The sequence below is a fragment of the Candoia aspera genome, chromosome 8 (assembly GCF_035149785.1).
Source record: "Candoia aspera isolate rCanAsp1 chromosome 8, rCanAsp1.hap2, whole genome shotgun sequence".
NCBI lineage: Eukaryota > Metazoa > Chordata > Lepidosauria > Squamata > Boidae > Candoia > Candoia aspera.
In genome coordinates, this window is record NC_086160.1 from 13,979,636 (window position 1) to 13,999,456 (window position 19,821).

Consider the following 19,821-nt stretch of genomic DNA (forward strand, 5'->3'; position numbering starts at 1 on the left):
GAAAAGAACTTACTTCCTTATCTCAGGTAAGAATATTATTTGAAAAATTTGTGGATAATTTAATACTCAAATTATGGCTTTTTCAGCTCTGCATTCCCAGTTTCAAAAGAGAGGCTTAACCTATCTAGGTTTGAGTTCTGTCCATTGGGGAGAACAGCAGCAAAATAATTATTTAGCTAAATTAAAAAAAAAATCATTTCTAAACAGGAAATGAGGTGTGGATCTATAATAACGTTCTGATAAAAATTAAAGTGTTATCTTTCTTTTGTGAAATGAGAAGTACAGTACAATTGCAATAGAGCCATACTTTTGAAGCACTGAAAAAATTCAGCAATGCATTAGTAAGAAACTAGTAAACAAACAGGACAGAAAAAGAGGGGTCAGAATTAAGTACTGGAACCAGAAAAAACTTCTAAAGTTAATGTGATACATTCAAATTAACATAACTATGGTTGAAATTAAAAGACCAGAGATTCAAGCTGAATATTAGGAAGAATTTCCTGATTGTAAGAGCTTTTAAGCAGCAGAACAGTATAGTTAGAATAGTGCTGGACTTTTCCTTGGATAGTTTCAAACAAGGGCTGAAATGCCATCTGTTTAGTGCAATGCTGCACTAGATAACCTACAGTTCCCTTCCAATATTCTATGATTCTACTAAAATATGGTAAGAAGAAAGTTCACTTCAAAAAGTAATCATGTGATATGTACTGTGGGTTTGAGATGGAAACTCTCTATGGGCATAATGGTTGAAGAGTGACGTGCTTTACGATGTTGGAGAAAAATACCAGTTGAGATTCGATTAGCGGGGTTGGGGAAACAGATAAGTGAGACATCAGTTTTAGGTTTTTATGTTAGAAATAGGTTTACGAGATGTACATGTGAAAATAACTTTAAAGTGAAGAGTAAAAACCAAACAATAATTATAAATACTTGTGAGCTTAAAGGTTGTTTGTTTTCATGATTAAAATCTGTTCTATTTTAGTCCTTGTCTTTGTCCACACTCTAAGGTTTGAACAATTATGATGAAATAAAATGGCTAACTTATTTTACAATGATACCATGGATAAGCAAATTGAATTAATATTTCCATATAAATGGGTGTGTGTGTCACCAGATCTTTAAACAGTGAAAATCAATTGAAACCAATATACAGTAACCAATACAGACAATATTTTTGTTAAAAATGCACTAATATCAATATTCTACTTTTTATAGATTTTAAAAATATTATGAAAAAAAATCTTACTCAGAAGTTTACATACCCATGGCTTTCTAGTCTAATATTTCCAACAAAGTCATAGAGATGTCTATTAGGACTTTCACATTCAATTCTGCCGGAAAGTCTCACCAAGCTGTCAATGTCCTTTATATCAGATGTCAGTGGCAAGCCCTATTTAAACAAAATTTTATGTAATGCAATAATGAAAAACCAAGAAACCAAGACTAAATAACACAAGATTATGGTTTCTTATATATTGATGTTAACATCTATTTATTAATTTATTAGTTGCATTCACTAGTAATGGTAAATCAAATTATACCATGATGTACATAAGCAGGCACATCCTGCAGCTAGCTTATGGTCAGTTAGAAGCACACGCGCGCGCATGGACACGCACACACACAATTATATATGTAATTAAGTCAGTATTTTTAACCATCATTGTAAGAGGTTCATAATAAACCAGACCGGAAAGATTCAGAAATATCACTCTAAGCCACATACAAACTGCATGATGACTGATGATTGTGTCAGCACCCGTTAAACTTGCTAGCTGAAACTAGTAACAGTTAATGTTCACCACAATTCCATGCACAGGTGACATGACAAATTTAAGGCAACTAAAAGCAAAAAATGCTTTCAGATTTTTTTCTCTGGACTAAGCTGCATTCACACTTATTTGAAACCATGTTTATATCTTTGCACTAGCCCTAATTATTTATCTATTGATCAGATAACATATTCATATTTTAATAGATTTTCATTAAAAATCCTATTTATCTTTTTATATTTGATACTGTCTTCCCATTTTTATTCCTCCCTCCCTGTTCACTGTAGTGTCAAATTTTCCATTTAAGATTTTCTCAAAATTGAATATAAAATAGAGTCTCATAAAATTGACAATCAAAGGAAGTTGTTGAGAAGACTGCAAGCATTAAAGTGAAGACAACATTTATTAATTTTTATATTTGTATTCTGAAAACGCACACATAGAAGGAAGTGTTATACAGTAGACTCTCAGTTAACCGCAACTCAAGCAACCGGCACTCTCAACCAGCAAAAAAAAAATTGAATAAATACTAGACTCTCAGTTAACCGGAACTCACTCTCAAGCAACAGGAATTCACTCTCAAGCAACCAGCAAAAAAATCAAATAAATAATACTTTAAATAAAATTTAATAGTAACTCTCAAGCAACCAGAAACTACATTTATCCGGCATCTACCAATCCCCATGGGTGCTGGTTAACTGAGAGTCTACTATATATTATCAATATTTTACATATAAACGAAGGTTTCTCGAGCTAACCAGATCATAAACACATACCAAGGAAGCAACTGAAAATAATGAATTAATTAAAATTAAATCAAATTAAAAGGCTATTTTTAGATATCAGCCCTCCAACCAAAATAGTCATAAATCTGGAGCATTAATTATTTCATTACAAAGGAATTTTGAAAAATTCTGAGACATAATGCATGAAACAGAACTCTGTGTCACAAAGTTGGGCATGGGGCATAAAGGATATCAACAAAATACTTTTCTTGTATAAACGTAGTCTTCGAGTTATGACCATTCATTCAACAACTGTTCGAAGTTATGACAGCTCTGAACAATGGGACTTACAAAAGGTCCTTGATGTTGTAGCTGTTGCAGCACCCCAGGGGTCACATGAACAAAATTCAGGCGCTTGGCAACCAGCTCATACAGCCATTTGCGACATTCCCTGCTGGCTTCCCACAAGCAAAGTCAACAGGGAAGCCTGCAGGGAAGGTCACAAGTCACTTTGATAAGTCTCCCCCATCCCCCCAGCCTAACTTTGCTCACACGCACCACACCCTTCCCCTGTGCTCACATGCACCCCATGCCTTCTTTCTCTGGCCTCCCTGTGCTTGCATGCACCTCGCACCCTCTTTCCCTGGCCTCTCTGCACTCACATGCATCCTGCACCCTTTCTTCACCCTCCCTGTGCTTGCATGCATCCCACACCCTCTTTCTCTGGCCTTCCTGAGCTCGTGCCGCACTGCAGCACCCCTCCCCAAATGACACGTGGCCTGCACCAGGCCGCCCAGTGCCTCCCCCCACCCACCTGTGGCACCCCTGCGCTCCTTACCCGGAACTCTCTCCACTTCCTGCTTAATGACCCATGCATCTTGGGTTATGACGACAACCTGGATTGCCGTTGCTAAGCAATGTGATCACATGATGTCGTGCTTTACCACCGCATCACTTAAGTGATGGCAATACTGGTCCCAATTGCTGTCGTAACTCAAGGACTACCTGTAGTAAAATACTAATAGCTAAACTGAATTGTCAACAACAGAGAAGCTGCAGCTATCTATTTAAAAGTTCAAAAGATGAAGCAGCTGTATAAATCTTAGGTGTCAATAAATTCTTCTTAGTAATTGAATATATAGGGTTATAAGCCTTTCTATTCTTTTAAACTGATTCAGAATTATGATTCTACAAGATGTAAAATTTAAAATTTTGATATGCATTTTCCATACCAAAAATTAGAAATATAAAATATACATGGCTTGATACAAAGATGTATGTACAAAATAGCTGGGATGCAAGTTCTTTTCCACCTAACGATCTTCTTGATGTTAAAATAAGATCTTTCAGCTTAACTCATCTGCTGAAAAAAAATGCAGATGCTTCCTTATGTAAATAACAGGGCTAACACCAGTGGTATGCAATAACCTTTGAATCATTGCATATCTCTCTTGGGGACTTGAATGGATATTTCTCTCCCTCCATGCATTTTGTGCCCTTTAACATTCCGGTTCATATTACAAACTATGCACTGCGCATTACCTTGGAGCAATATGGAAGCTCCATATGAACATAAATAAGTTTAATTGATAAAGAAAAACTCATTTCTTACCTGTCGTATTTTTAAATTAGTTTCACCGTCTAAATTTGATGTTTCAATGTAGCACATAGCTTGCGGTTCACTTATAGAAAAGAGAAGATCCATTTTATAAATTAAGCAGTCCAGAATCTATTTCCACTGAAATGCAACTTCATTCTTTAGTTTATGTTATTGTCATTTAAAAACAAAACTAACTAGTAATTCACATTTTCAGAAAATTACCCTTAAAATATGTAAAGAAAATGATTCACATTGCCTTCATTAATGCACTGGTAGAAACTAAATGGTTCCAGATCTTAAAGTCTCCTTGCAAAGTGTTAGGCAGAAAAAGCAAGCTAAATAATTTGGCAAGAAACTAAGCTTACTATCCATAGGTTTGAATAACATAAAGTAAGGTCCCTTGGTTTGAATAAATAAAGTAACATAAAGTAAGCACTTGTGCAACATGAAACTCATAGGGAACCACTAAGTGCATGAAAAAGCTTGCACAACCCGAGTAATTCCAGATGCAGGTTGATATTCTTCATATTTTGGGTGCAAACTTCACAGCTGCAGTTCAGACAATGGATGTTTTTGCTTCCTGGCTTATAATTACTTTAAATTATAGTTTAAGTAAATCAAAATAAAATATGGTTTATGTTATTTATGTTATTTATATTCTATCCTGCCTTTATTATTTTTTTATTAATAACTCAAGGCGACGAACATACCTAATACTCCTTCCTCCTCCTGTTTTCCCCACAACAACAACCCTGTGAGGTGAGTTGGGCTGAGAGAGAGTGACTGGCCCAAGGTCACCCAGCTGGCTTATGCATATCAGCAAATTATAGTCCCCCTCCCAGAAAAGGAAGTGTCCTTAGGTAACGCTGGCTCTTTGGCCATGGAAATAGAGATGAGCACTGCCCCCTAATGTGTCATTAGACATGACTAAATGGGAATCTTTACTTTTACTTTACTCCCTAGAAAAAAGTTACCTAGCTGGGATGACGGAAAGACTATTTTCTTGGCAGAAAACTGCATATAATTATTACATCATATGAGCCTTTACCCAATTTTCTCAGGAAAGGAAATCTATATATATAATCACAGATCCTTGGACTACAGTGAATTATTTAAGACTCATGTACATTTTTATACCCACTATATAAACCTTATTAAATTAACATGATTTTACATCGACACGGCTGAATCCAGGCAGCACTTCTGCCCAATATTCAGATCCCCCCAAAGCCTTACATTTTAAAAACAAATTTTAAATTTTTCCTAGGATTGGAAAGCTGTGGTCATACTGAGCAAAATATCAGAAGCTAAATGAGAATGCAATCCAATTTGTGTAAGTCAATAACAGGCTCTTTTAATAGGATATTAATTATTAATAATATTGAATATTTAATTAAATCTTTTATATTTAATGCATTTATAAGATTTTTGTTTGATTACTGTGTTCTGTTTATTATTGTGAACTGCTGGAAATCTATGATTGTGGTGGAATATAAATCGGATTGATAAAAAATAAACAAATATTTATGAACGCTTATTTTAAGAGTTAAAGTAAAAATGGTAATTAAGTGTACTGTACAAAAATACCAGTGTATTATGTAAAATATATATAATGTATGTAAATATGTTACATAAATATGTAAAATAAATATAATGTTGATCTTACATTGATGCCATAAATATACTTAGTAAACATAAAATATTTAGTAAAGTTGCAAAATGTCCATATTTAAACAGGAATTTCTTCAATTTACATTGACTTTTTAAAGGTTTTTCTGAAAATGTAATTTACTGATTACAGCTTAGCATGCCAATTACTTCAGTTGAAACATATTTAAATCCTGACATATTTCATATGATTTAACTAATATACACATCTGCAATCCTTTACATACCTATCTAGTAGTACATCTACTGAATGCAAAGTAGTTTAATTTTGAGTAGTCATGTATAGGATTGCAGTAGAAAGCTATCAACTTATGTATATTTATTTAAAAATAGTCCTATTTATGAAATTGGGCTTACATTTGAGAGAGTATCTTCTGAAGGATTTTGAAAATAAATGAGTAGAACATCAAAGATAAGGAAAACATGTTTCATTACAGAAGTTATTGGATATATTGATGACATTCATCTCTATTATTAAATCAACTTAATTAATGAAATCAAATAAAATGTATTCACAGTATAGAAATTATACAAAAACTGCATTTACTAAAGTATCATGCTGTTCATCCATCAGCAAATGCCAACTGCATGCAGTATAAAGCATGCAACATTTATGTTTGTGCTGCGGGTCCTCTATAGTTCTCAAAATATTTCATTTACTAACATTTAAAGTGCTATATAAAATTAATGAAATCTTGAGGTTCTCTATAGTATAAATGGACATATGATTTAAATCTTTAGATAGCATATACACAGCCATTTCCACAAAACAGTTTATTTTATTTATCCATTCATTTTATAGAATAAAGGTGGAAGTAGATCAACTGTCTTTGTATTAGTTATAATCCTAAGCCTCTTGATTTATAAGTATGTCCAATTAATTTCAGTGGAATATATGTTGAAGTACATGTAGAGTTAACTATCTATATATGCTTAGACAAAATCTTTAAGAATTAAAAGTGAAGCCTAAGCAAAATTCTCTTGTACTTAAATGAATGCCTTTAAGTAATAAACATTCTATAAGCTATTCACAGCACAACCCTTTACTATCTTGATTTAGTAGAAGGACCCAGATACACATTTCTTCTATAACTGGTTCATTCTAACCTTGTTGACAGACAGATGAGATCAGCTGGGAGATGCTCCCCATTGGTCACCTTCACTATTTCCCCTACTGCAACCTTTACCAGTTTTGAAATAATTATAACAGAATAACAAATAAATGGGCAGAAATCAAATGGATTAAAAAAGATAGAAAGTTGAAATTATTATATAAAGCATGTTAATAAATACCTTATATCTTTTTTCTCAAAATCTATTTAATTTAGACCAGAAAAATGTATTATTTAAAATTCTTTTAAATACCACAAAAATAATCCTACAAACAATTAAAATGTAGACATCAAATTGTAATACAAATTCCTGATACTAGAAGTGAAATACCCTGGAACGATATTTTATTTAACTTCAGCAGAAGAAGAAAAACAATTTAAAAAGGAATGGAAAGCTTCTCCTGCATTCCTTTTCAGATGTTGGGAACTCCTTTAACAGAATTGGTAAATATTGGAATTCATGGCTCTTCCACATTCCTAGAGATGATGCTCCCAGATTTCTTCTAGATCTTCGAATACAACGCATCTACCAGGAAGGCATTACGTAGACAGAGTGGAAATCAAATAGCTATGCTCCCTTGACTTTCCTCACAGAAAGTAACAGAAACACAGGAAGTTTCTTCTTGTCTGTGGGGCTTTCCTTTACAACAATACTAAGAAGATTGTGAAGTGTCAGCTTCCATACAGAAGTGAAAAGCCTACTTAAATAGGAATTGCATATTTTAAAAATCTTCAGGTAAGGCTAGTAAAATACTGTATTTAAATATTTATACTTGGAGATAATGACCCAATCAAATAGATTTTGAAAAAAAATGTTTCATATATTGAGTTGTCCAAGGAAATATAGATAAACAAGGTTAAATTTCACAAGTCTGAAATCTAGTATTTTGCATCCTGAAAGCATCTTAAGGCTTTTTTGTAATTTTAAACACTACCTTCTCAGGAAAATGTCAATGGAATGCTTTTTATGCTTTCTTAAAACATCATTGTGCCCCAAACTAATATTTTATTTTCAGTTAATAGATTTGGGTGACAAATTAAATAAAATTAGAAGTAAAAACTCCTGAGTTCCAAACTATGAAAAAAAATGTAGTCAGATGCATTGGAAAGCCCAGGACTTTATTCATTCGAAGTAGTTAATTTTAGTAATAATTCATGTATCCAACATTTCAGTATTTTTAAATACTTCTGTTTATTTTTTATTTCCTTGGCACAATTATGGATCAAAGCTGGAGAGAGAAAACAATCTCTATTCTGGAAGCATTTATGAGCATCTCTACCTTGATGAGAGAAGTACAATGTCAGCAGGTATATATTCTTTGCCTTTTATTAAAACTATATCTCCAACATCTACCTGAAAGAAAACTAGGAATTGGTTAATAGTCTGAAACTAGCAGAATAATGCTTTTTGTTTTTGCTGAATTTAAGTATGCACTGTGTAATAAAACTAGTAAACTATTTAAAATGGAATTTACTGTGTAAGAGGTTCAAAAAGTATATGAATTCTCATCTATGTATATTTTTCTCCCATTTAACAGAATTACCTTTCTATCGTCATTTTATGACAGAAAGTAAAATACTGTTTCCCCATAACAAAACGTAGTGATCTGTTCTGTTACTTGATATGAAGATAAAAGGCACCTTTATAAATCAGTCAGCAATTTGCCTTATTTAAATCGTGTTGCATAGCCTGACAGTAATCCTCCAAGAACTATAAACTTTGAGCTCTATTCAATACATAAATTCTACCAATAAATTATGGGCTCCTGTAGATTTTGTATAACAAAATTATAATAATTGGGAAGATCTTTACTGGCTGAGAAATAAAGTTTATACAGTATAAAATCTGTTAAATCAAATACTAAAAGAGAAATTAATCCTTCTTGTGACTATGTAAAATTGATTAGTGATTAATTTGAAGAGTTTCCACTTAGCAGTAAGCCAAACATAGTTCAATGAAACTTACTTCTATGTGGGTAAATATAGATTTACAGTTGTCATGAATTAAAAATACGTAAAACGAATTTGTACTTCAGATGTCCAGTGCTTGTTTTCTTGTAAGTAAACACTGCAATCCATAATGAATGAAGGCATTTATAAGAACAATTAAAGCAGTTTTCTATGCTAAGCAAGACAGGTAATATCTTGCTCTTTGAGTGAGCAATGGGCGGTGACTAAATTTGAAATATAGATAAATAAATAAATAAATAAATAAATATTATTCAATACTTTATTATGCTTTGTTAGCACAATGGCTACATTTACATGTTTAACCAGATCAGATACACCTGCTAAGCCTGATTACTATTAAACTTTTGGTGACTTAACATAGGCTAACCCAGCCCATTTGATTCAACGTATTGTGAGATTCCAGGATATTTGCTAACTATGCTGTATGAAAGCAACCAATGTTGCATGAATATTATACAGAAAGGGCAACTTTGAGAATTATTGGCATAGAACAGGGGCTTGTTAGCAAGCTATTCTTTTGCCCAAATCCCTTGTGCACCAGAGCAAATAAATTAATACTTTAGTGATCATACCTGCATTGAATTATTATGTAGCAATGAAAACTAAATGAGAACTTTCAATAAAACAACAAATGACAATTTAATCAATATGGTAAACATAAACATTTCGTTTATTCAATATAACTCACTGTGACATATATAAAGATTTGGATCCCAAGTTACCCTTCTGTGGGCACAGAATTGCTTACAGCTTATACTATGTAATATGCTATATCACTAAATGTAAGATGTTGGGATAATCTTTCATTTTTACAAGAGGTAGTGCAAAATGCTGCACAAAGGCAAGCTCTATTAAATATCCTGACAACATACTCTTTCAATAGTTTTTGTGAAAACAACCTTCAGAAACAGCGTTTAAAAAGTGTTTTGATCTGTTGAGCTCTTTGGATCCAAATCATATTTATATTTTACATTCTGAACAATGAAGAAATCACATACCTTTTCCCAATGTACAATTTCCCAAGCTCCGTTTCTCAACACTGTATCATTAAAAACAACAATAAAACCACAATGTTCTATTAAGCCAATGGTCAAAATTTAATTTTACTAATTTAAAATTTGCTCCAAGATCCAATTATAACCACATAGACGTTATATATATAAAAAGACAAAATGAAACTATGTAGGAACATAACTTTATTCAGTTAAAAATATATATATATATATATATTTTAACTTGCATACCAACAGAGAATTCTGAATATAAAACATTCATACAAGGTTTTGTCAGTCTTTTTTTGGTTTGTTTACTTTTTCTTACTTTTGTGGCTAAAGTGCTTTCGTTTTTAAGTATAGGTAGTCCTCATTTAGCTACCACAATTGGGATCGGCAACTCGGTTGTTAAGTGAAGCACTCATTAAGTGAAACCATGTCTGTGCTTCTGATCTTACTTCAGCTTTCCTTTGCTTTACAGACCTGTGAAGGTTGTAAATGTGAGGATTGGTCGTAATGTTACGTTTTCATCACCGTCATAACTGCAAATGGTCACTAAATGAGGCAGTCACTAAGTGAGAACTACCTATATTAAGGGAACATCTGAGACATCAGAGAAGAGTATATCAGCATCACAGATGATTAATGTCTTCAACGTGTGTGACTTAACACTGCTGACTTTCTAGGTACATACTGTATACCTAGTTATCAATTTCACACAGTGGCATCAACAGAGGTGGTGGTGGCCCTTTGATTCAGGCCCTGCCTCTTTTGCATATGCATTGCATGTACAAATGTACTGGGCTTCAATTGCAATGTTGCAACAATCTTTTCTGTTCTGACACACATGCTCCCATAGATGTCTCATGTTTCTGCAAGTGATTCACCCAAATCCTGAATCTCATTTTAAGTAGATACACACTTGACTGGCTTTGTGGCTCCTCAAGGGAAAGTGGGATTTTTCTAAAATGGTCAGAACTAAAACAGGGCTTCCACAAGATTTTATGCACACTTCAGTAGTTAATAGCTTGTACACAGAATATATTCTGGCTTCAAAGAAGCTATTTTCTCCATTAATCTAATGAAGACTAGAAGCTTAAATTTCCTTAAATTTTGCTGTGGATTTGGAATTCAGCAAAAAGTGATGTTGAAATCCAGCTCAGCTACTTTTCTAATTACCGAATCACACTCCAAAGAATTCTTGTGGATAGTATACACTACAGATATGCAGAGCCATCTGACTCACTCTGAAAGCTGGAAATCACCTTCTGAAAATAGTTTTAACAGTTTTTCAGTCAAGCACTGAAAAATATATATACATGCCTAACAGTGCCTACTCATTTTACTGAAATAATTAATGGAACTACATTCCACAAATTGTTGCTTTAACTTTGAACACCATCTAGAGTCACTGCCATGAGATGGGTGGCCATATAAGTCATTTAAATAAATAAAAATTATGATGACAACATACTGTTCTAACTCCATCCATACTACACTGATTTCAGCTTTTCTTCATAGTGGTGGAGGGTAAATATTGATAATTAACAATCAGCCAGTGCCCAGACTGAGAAGTAGAGCCACAGCCATTTGTTTTAATGGAGGGATGGTGTAGATGCTACTCTCAAAGAGAGAGAGAGAGATGAGGATGCCCAAACCGCCTTTCAGCCGCCCTGGCCCTCTTCCTGGAGTTGCTTCCATTTTGTATGAGTGGTCGCCATTAAGCAGATAATCAACTGTCCATGTTTCTTGCACGAGAATTATATCCTTGCTATGCAGGGGGTTGGGAAAATTGGAGCCCCTATTACAATACCAGCCAGCTAGATTCCACGTTAGGATTTTTAAAATATTTGCCTTGTACTGGCCTACATGCTGTCATGCCTTCTGTCCTGTACTACGAGCCCTGACCTGTCAATACCAACTTTATGGTCCTGGTGGGTCCCACCAATAAGCATAGCGTGTGGAGATTCAGACTTGTAATTATCAGCAGCCTGCTCATAAAACTGAATTCTGGTTGTTTCAGAGGACTATTGGAACATGAATTAGTAATGGGGAAGTCCTCCACATCAAGCTCTGCACTGGAGTTTTGCGGATCTGAATTCTTTGTGGCAGCTGTGAGGATGCAAATAGGTTGCTCCTTCTCCGCAGCACAATCACATTATTTCTCAAAATGAGAGTTATTGTTCTGGATAGTTAGTAAAGCTAAATTCGTTAGTGGCTTGGCTGTTTTACAAGTTGTCATTAAAGATTCTCTCAAATCATCTAGCCTTTTAATGATGTCAGCCTGGTGTGTATCTGACAAAGCATTAACAGAGTTAATTATGATAAAGTAATTATAAAAACAGCATGATTCAGAAAACTTCATATGACTTCATTTTTACTCACCGAACAGTTAAAAAATGGTTATATATGAAACTTCCTACCTTGTATTTCCTTTTTATTCACAGCATTATCAGCTTTATGTCTTTTCTGAAACAAATTGCATAGATGTTACATTAGTATTATGGAATATTAAAAATTAGGCAATTTATATATGAAAAGAAATTATGACTAGCTTCATATGTATAACAAACCAAGTTAAAGAACTAGTGCATGCATGTGCACAACATACCGCATTTGGTTAGTTTTTTGTGACTTATATTTTATGCAAACTCAAGCAGAACTTTAAAAAAGTACTGTATTATGCAGGCAGGCTGCAAAAAGCATTCTTAATTGCTGCTTTGTGATTTGCTATGGGATTTGTTCAAAATGTTTATTTTTTAAAAAAAAATCATCCTCTTGGCCTATTGTGACTACATATAGCTGTACATATATTGTGGTCTTACAATAAAACACAATATAACAAAGGCAGGTTTCCATTGTTCTCTAAGGGTTCCATCTTTTGTTCCAAACTCAGGACAAAATCCTGGAACAGAGGATGCCTTGTTCTGATCATGGAATATTGAAACAGTTGTACAAAATTAGTAACATTTAATATGCTCCTAGTAATCAATGCATTTTGAAAATATTTTTAGCCCGGCATCTTATAAAATGGTTTCATTTTAACAAGCAAAACAAATAATCAGGCTCCACAGGCAGGATGTTTTTGTAGCTTCTGAAAATTAATATTTGCATTTCTTTCTCCTTTCTTTTCTTTAAGCCATCCAGAGTCACTGTGTGTGTTGGGCGGCCATATAAATTTGTTAAATAAATACATACATACATACCATATATAAAAGGTAAAGGTTTCCCTTGACGTAAAGTCCAGTCGTATCCGACTCTAGGGGGCGGTGCTCATCTCCGTTTCAAAGCCTTGGAGCCGGCGTTGTCATAGACACTTCCGGGTCATGTGGCCAGCATGACTCACGGAACGCCGTTACCTTCCCGCCGAAGCGGTACCAATTAATCTACTCACATTTGCATGTTTTCGAACTGCTTGGTGTGCAGAAGCTGGGACGAGCAACGGGAGCTCACCCCGCCGCGCGGTTTCGAACCGCCGACCTTCCGATTGACAGCTCAGCGGTTTAACCCGCAGCGCCACCGCGTCCCTTACATACCATATATACTTGTGAATAAATTGAGAATTTCAGGTGCCAAAATGCACCCCAAAAATTGAGTTTGGCTTATCTGCGGATGGGCTTATCCATGAGTACATACAGTAATACTTTTTTAAAGTATCCGTATATCCCATAGATATGCTTAGATAAGCCCATCCACAGATAACCTGGCCCTTGAATTTTTAACCAAATACCATGAAAAAAGGATAGTCCATGGATGACCCACAGATAAGCTAATTGTGCAAATTAAAACATCCAAAAATTTCAAGAGTCAGGTTATCTGAGGGTGGCGCATTCTTCACAGCATTTTGGTTAAAAATTTGAGGGTCAGCTTCTCTATGGATAAGCTTATATACAAGTATACAGGTAGCCCTTGGTTAACAACCACTAATTCCAGACACCCAGATTGCAACCATGTGACTGCAGGGGTGCTGGGATAGCCGGAAGTTCAAGTACTGGTTGCAAGTACCACTCATTCTACACCGTCGTAACTTTGAAAGATGCCTAAGAAAGGTAATTCCCCCAAAGGCAGAATAATTAAGGTTTGCATGGATGATCCAAAAGCAGCCCCCCAGCTCTAGTAATGAAAAAGAAATTATGGAGGAAGTTTACGTGATGGAGTTCTGATGGAATACCTGAAAAGCAAGTACTGTATGTGATGAAGCTGTGAAATTGACTTGATAGAAAATCTAATTACGCAATGCAAATAACTAAAGTGGTGTGGAACAAGTGAGCTAAAATGATCCAGCAAGACTTGGCAAATATGTTCGAATTAGTAACAAACTAAAAGAATTGTCTTCTCAAGTTTCTGTGGTTGCTTAAACTGCTGGCAAAGCATATGATGTTGCTAAGAGAAATGAGTTTGATATTGGATTTGGCTAATGTACAGGACTGGAATAAAACAAATTGTTTGAGAATTAGAGGAATTAAGGACACTGAAGAAAAAAACGATTTTTATTGGGTATCTTATCTCAAAGCTTCATGACAAGTTACCAAATTTAAAACTTTCAGACACGATGTATAGAATGTGCCTGTAGAATATTTACACCTAGGTTCAATCAGATCAAAACCCAAGGGTTATAGTAAGATTTGTAAATTATTGGATGAAAGACGTAATTTTGTGAAAAGCCTGTAAACTAAAGGTGCCTAATTGGGATAGAGAAAAAATGCTTTTATTTCAAATATAAGTCCGACTACGTTGCAAAGAAAAAAAGCCTTCAAGTCTCTGATAAGGATATTATCAAAACACTGAATACCATATAAATAAGGATTCCCTTTCAAATTAGTTTTATTTCAACCATAAGAGACTATTTCTATACTACAAGAGATTAACAGAGTCTTAACTAACCTAATGAAGATCTAATAGAGAAAAAAACATAGATGTGTAAAGAACTGATATAACTTTATAAGAGTATATGATAAAAGGATCATCTGCGATTTGCAAATTAGCAGATGGTTGATTGTTATAAAATGAATAATAAATTAGTATTTAAAAGATTGCAGAATTTGATGCAACTGCATGAGGTTATTGACTTTATTTATTTATTTATTTATTTAATTTGTATCACTGCCCATCTCCCCCCAAAGGAGGGACTCTGGGAACTTTAGGAAATTATCCCAAAGGAGGGACTCTGAGACTTTAGGAAATTATATATCCATCAACAAAAGGCTTAACATATTATTCAGGTAGGTATTGGTCTAATTCAATAAGAGATTATTTTCTGGGCTTCAGAAATACTGAATGCATCAATAAATATTTCAGATTGTGCTCCAGTGATTTTCGGGTTTAGTTTGGATGAAGACAGCCCATTCTCTCAGTTTTGGTGTTTTAATTCCAGATTGCTATATAATTTGCAAGTGAAAAATCATCAAGCACACAACTTTAAAACTTTTCAAAGAGAAAAGCGTTGGGAACAAACAGTAGTAAGAGGTGAATTTATAAATCAAATGAGCAGGACCAAAAAGAAATCTACACAGATGAAGAATGGATTGTATTTGGAAATTAAGAATTTATGGATAAAGGATAATAAAGCAGGATAGTGTGTGTGTGTGTGTATACAGTATGTGTGTGTGTGTGTATATATATATATATATATATGTATGTATACACACACACACACTCATACAGACACATATACATACATACTTCACATTTTAGAAATCAACAAAATATCACAAATTTTTATTTTTAAGCAAAAATATTACTAATTTGATAAGAATTCAAAGATTATATATAGATATAATATAATCTTTTACTTTTTAAATCTTATTTGTCAATAAAGCAAAAAAGGCAATAAACGATATTAAAGGTTGTGTCATTATTAACACTACAAATACTAGTTGCCGTCTCTCAGTCCTTGGAATTAAAAGCCTTCAATAATTAAAAGGATAAAAATAGGAGAAATAATTATGTGTTTGTAGATGATGTATTACAAATTCTAGCAATTTAACTAAATACATTAGCTACCTTAATGGGTATCTAAATAAATTGTATTTTCACAAGTTTAATGTTCTTTCATGCCTCTCATAAAAATACAATGATAGGCAGCTAATATTCTAAATATACTGGTGAAATACAAAGTCAGTCAAAGTAGGCAATTTAAAAACACCTATTGTATTTATTTCAGTAGGATAAGTCTACTTCCAGTAGAACTCTGTAATAAACTCAGTAATTAAATTTGTGGCAGGGATCCAGCTGTTTTTCTAAGCTGTGGCCTAAACTTAGCTGAATGGCTTGCTGGGTCTATATTTCAAAATGTTGTTGGTGGGGGCAGCATAAAAAGTCACTTTAACATTTATTTATTTATTTATTTACGTACGTACGTATGTACTTACTTACTTACTTACTATCTCACCTTTATTATTTTTATAAATAACTCAAGGTGGGGAATATACCTAATACTCCTTCCTCCTCCTATTTTCCCCACAACAACAACCCTGTGATGTGAGTTGGGCTGAGAGACAGTGACTGGCCCAAGGTCACCCAGCCGGCTTCGTTTAAAATTAAATGTAGTTAATTTAATGAATCTTCTTTAATGAAACTTAAATTTAAACCGCATATCTTATTTGAAATAAGTACTAATTTAAAGTTACCAAGAAAATATTTTGTTACTTACAATATCTTCTATTATTTCTTTAACTGCTGCTACAACTAAAATAAATAAGAGAGGAACCAAAGTTGTATATCGTCCTGTTGGAGAAACATCTGGAATTTGCTAAAGAATAAGAAAAAGAAAAATTGATTTTAATATTAATAGCACTGATTATGTGAAAATATATTCAATCAAAATGGAATATCAGCAGAATTCTTTAAATGCTTTAAATTCTTTAAATTTCTCAAATAGGTAACAAAGTTTGAATGAAGAAGCAAAATGGGAAACCTTAGGATTCCACTATTCTTTCCTCTAACTTTCCATTATTTAAAAGTTCTTTCTTCTTATCCCATCATTACTTTTAGACTTCTTCCTGATATGATGATATGTACAACTTGTATATACACATATATTACCCTAGTCATTCTTCATTCTTTATTTTATTGCTTTAATATATAAAAGAAAAAGAAAGAAAAGAAAGGAAAGGAAAAATACAGACAGAATGAAAAAAGATAACAACAAAAACATTAAACTTTGACCACATAGAATAATTGTAGTGAGTATAAGAGGATGGCCTTGAAGGACAGAGGGGAGCTCTGTTGCCAAGGCAATAATCAGATAAATGAAGGTTGAGTCCAGACCAAGAAAGTGGTTCACAGAAATGACTCAGACATCCCCCCCTCCCCAATTCACATGAAGATAAAAGAGGGAGGGAGGAAGGGAAGCACATTCTGACTTGCAAGATTCTGTTACTATGGTGGTTTATTAAAAGTAGCTTTAGGTCTACACAGTATCTGTTTCTCAGTCTGGTCTACCTCACAGGGCTGAGAAACTTCTTGCAAGTTTCAAGTTATTGTTGTCCGACCAATGTGTGGCTAAATGTTTCCTTTGTTATCTGTAAAATACACTGTACTCTAACCATTTCTATTTTATAATTATTAGTTTTGTTATAATTTTTATTTGCCATTTCAGAATTATCTTCTTTTTAAAATTGGTCAATTATCATAATAAAGCTTAATTAATTGATGTTTATTGAGTATTGATTTCCCATGGACGTCTATGGTGTCCAGTAAACATGAAAAAGAATCTTTTGCTGAACTAGTGTCTTCTTAATAAGAAACATACTTGATATTATTTAAGTCTCTTAACCACTGAATTTTCAATATGGGATATTCCAATACTTTATTCCAGAGTTCTTGCAAATAACTATTATCTACCCCAGTTCTACTTATTAACTGTTTATTAAAAACAATGCATATTTATAATAATCCCAAAATACATTCCAATACTGATAGTAATATGGGAATTTTAGGCACTGCTAATTCATCTGGACCAAACTGTGAACTCAAGAGAAGTTTAATTGAATAGACTGCCAGTTTACCATTTCAGGTAATCCAAATTCCTTTAATCACAACTCAAATGGTTTAAAAATTTGATTGGCAATAAGCCTATATAAAATATTGATACTGCTACTTGCCCATGACTTTAAAAATAATTACCTGCAATTTTGGAACTGGGATTATCCCAGAATGTAAATTTGAAAAGTAATGTGAAAATGTGTTATACTTCATCCCATCATCCTCCAAATGTGTCTTACAGCCTTTAATGCAGGAAATACATTAAGTATCTAGCAGTATAGAGTTAGAACAGAAGAAAAGCCCCTGACATGATATCAAAGGAGTTATATAACAACTTTCTAACTGAGCCCATAGCGGTTGTTTTACTTGATATATTATGTTCTATAAAAACACTGAAATCAAAATATACGCCCAATGACAAAGTTCAGTCAGGAGAGGTAAACTCATATGATAGCTACAGTTTAGATAAGAAAAACTAGGAGTTGGTCTTTCCTATAAAAATGTTTACATTATAGCCATCCTTTATTGTATCTATCCATATACATGGAAAAGTACAACTGGTAAAACAACTTTCAGTTTAAAATTTAGTGCAGCAATATATGTTTCAGAAAATAGTTTACACTCTTCAAAAATGGTTTGGAAGAAGTGCTTTGGGCTTCACATGACTGCAGCATCTCTTTGTTAATCATTAAAATGGTGTGACTTTTTTTCAGATTTTTGAGTGAGCCTGAAAAAAAAAAGATGCTTTAAAGGAATTAACTCATTAAAATTAAATGCAACTGTTCAAGCATTTTTTCTCAGGTTCATGCTGAAACCCAGGAAATGTCAGGCTAATTTAATTAATAGTGGATAGGTACTATGCTTCTGCAGGATCCAAAGTACTTCTTAGGAATCTTTTCATAAGTAAAGCTAGAAAATATAGCTACGTTTAGGAAAAAAAGACATCTCCCTAGTTTAAAATTTAACTCCCTAGGAAGCTCCAATATTTTATCTGAACTTGGACATCACATAATTCAAACTTGTAACAATTTAGGACATTACAAATCATTTTGTGATGTCTAACAATTAAATGTTATAGGGTGGGGTGGGGGGAGGGAGGGAGGGAGCAGAGCACTTGTACACATTCTTACCTGAAGCAATGCAATGAAAAGAAAAAAGGCATTAGCAGCTCTCCTGAACTGGGAATAGAGGAACCTTGGTAGGAATGTGATAACGTTGTATTTTGCAGTGCTAAGAGACAGAAATTAAAAGAACATAAGAGAAAGAGATAAAAATATGTAATATTTGTAATCAGAACTCAGCACTGTATACAGAGAGTATTTTAAGGGTTAATTCAATATTTATATGCCTAAATACTTATAACTTCTAAGAGACTCAGAAACAAAATTGTAGAATTGCCAGTAAATATTAAGTATTCATTTTTGTTTCCTACTGTTCTGCAGTTTCACTTTTCTGGGCCACAGTTCAAAATATAAGAGGAGTACAACTGGGCTGCAAAAATCCATGAGACTACCATAGGACAGCAAACAGATAATGAAAACAATAGAAAAAAAAGCTCTTTTGATTTGCCCTAAAAATATGTAAGGATACCAAACTATTTCTCCAACTCTCGGAAACCTCTTACAAGTCAGAGATTATAACATTTAAAACACTGTAAAGATTTGTCAAATTATTTTTTTTACAAGCATTCACCCACAATAAAAACTCCTCCTTTTAATATGTTACAAATCCTACCAGATTTTTCCTAAAATCCAAACAGAATACTATTTCTATAAATTATGTAATAATAATCACAGTGTAGAATTGTAAATATTAACTTATAATAGATTAATGATATCCATGGGTGAGGTTTTGGGGCATAAATGACTACAGCAGCTTTGCGCTATAAGCGCCACTCTGTCAGTAAGTGCATAGTGATACAGCACACACACAGGTCAGAGCTTATGCTGCAATGGCGCAACAGTGCTTTGCTTATGAATCAAAATATATTAATTA

The 19,821-nt window shown here is 33.6% G+C and overlaps 1 protein-coding gene across 2 annotated transcripts in view; it reads right to left on the reverse strand.

Annotated features, from left to right (window-relative positions):
- The window catches only part of ATP8A1 (ATPase phospholipid transporting 8A1), a 121,814-nt gene that overhangs the window by 77,623 nt on the left and 24,370 nt on the right, over positions 1-19,821 (reverse strand). Inside the window, exons 3-9 of one of the 2 annotated variants that reach the window (XM_063310654.1) lie at positions 18,957-19,056; positions 16,493-16,591; positions 12,264-12,309; positions 9,847-9,887; positions 6,873-6,946; positions 4,110-4,179; positions 1,263-1,390 (exon numbers count right to left, since the gene is read on the reverse strand). In XM_063310654.1, coding sequence (XP_063166724.1) covers positions 1,263-1,390; positions 4,110-4,179; positions 6,873-6,946; positions 9,847-9,887; positions 12,264-12,309; positions 16,493-16,591; positions 18,957-19,056 — 558 coding nt within the window. Of the gene's footprint in view, positions 1-1,262; positions 1,391-4,109; positions 4,180-6,872; positions 6,947-8,157; positions 8,232-9,846; positions 9,888-12,263; positions 12,310-16,492; positions 16,592-18,956; positions 19,057-19,821 lie in introns of both variants that reach the window. The other variant, XM_063310655.1, reaches the window with a different exon arrangement.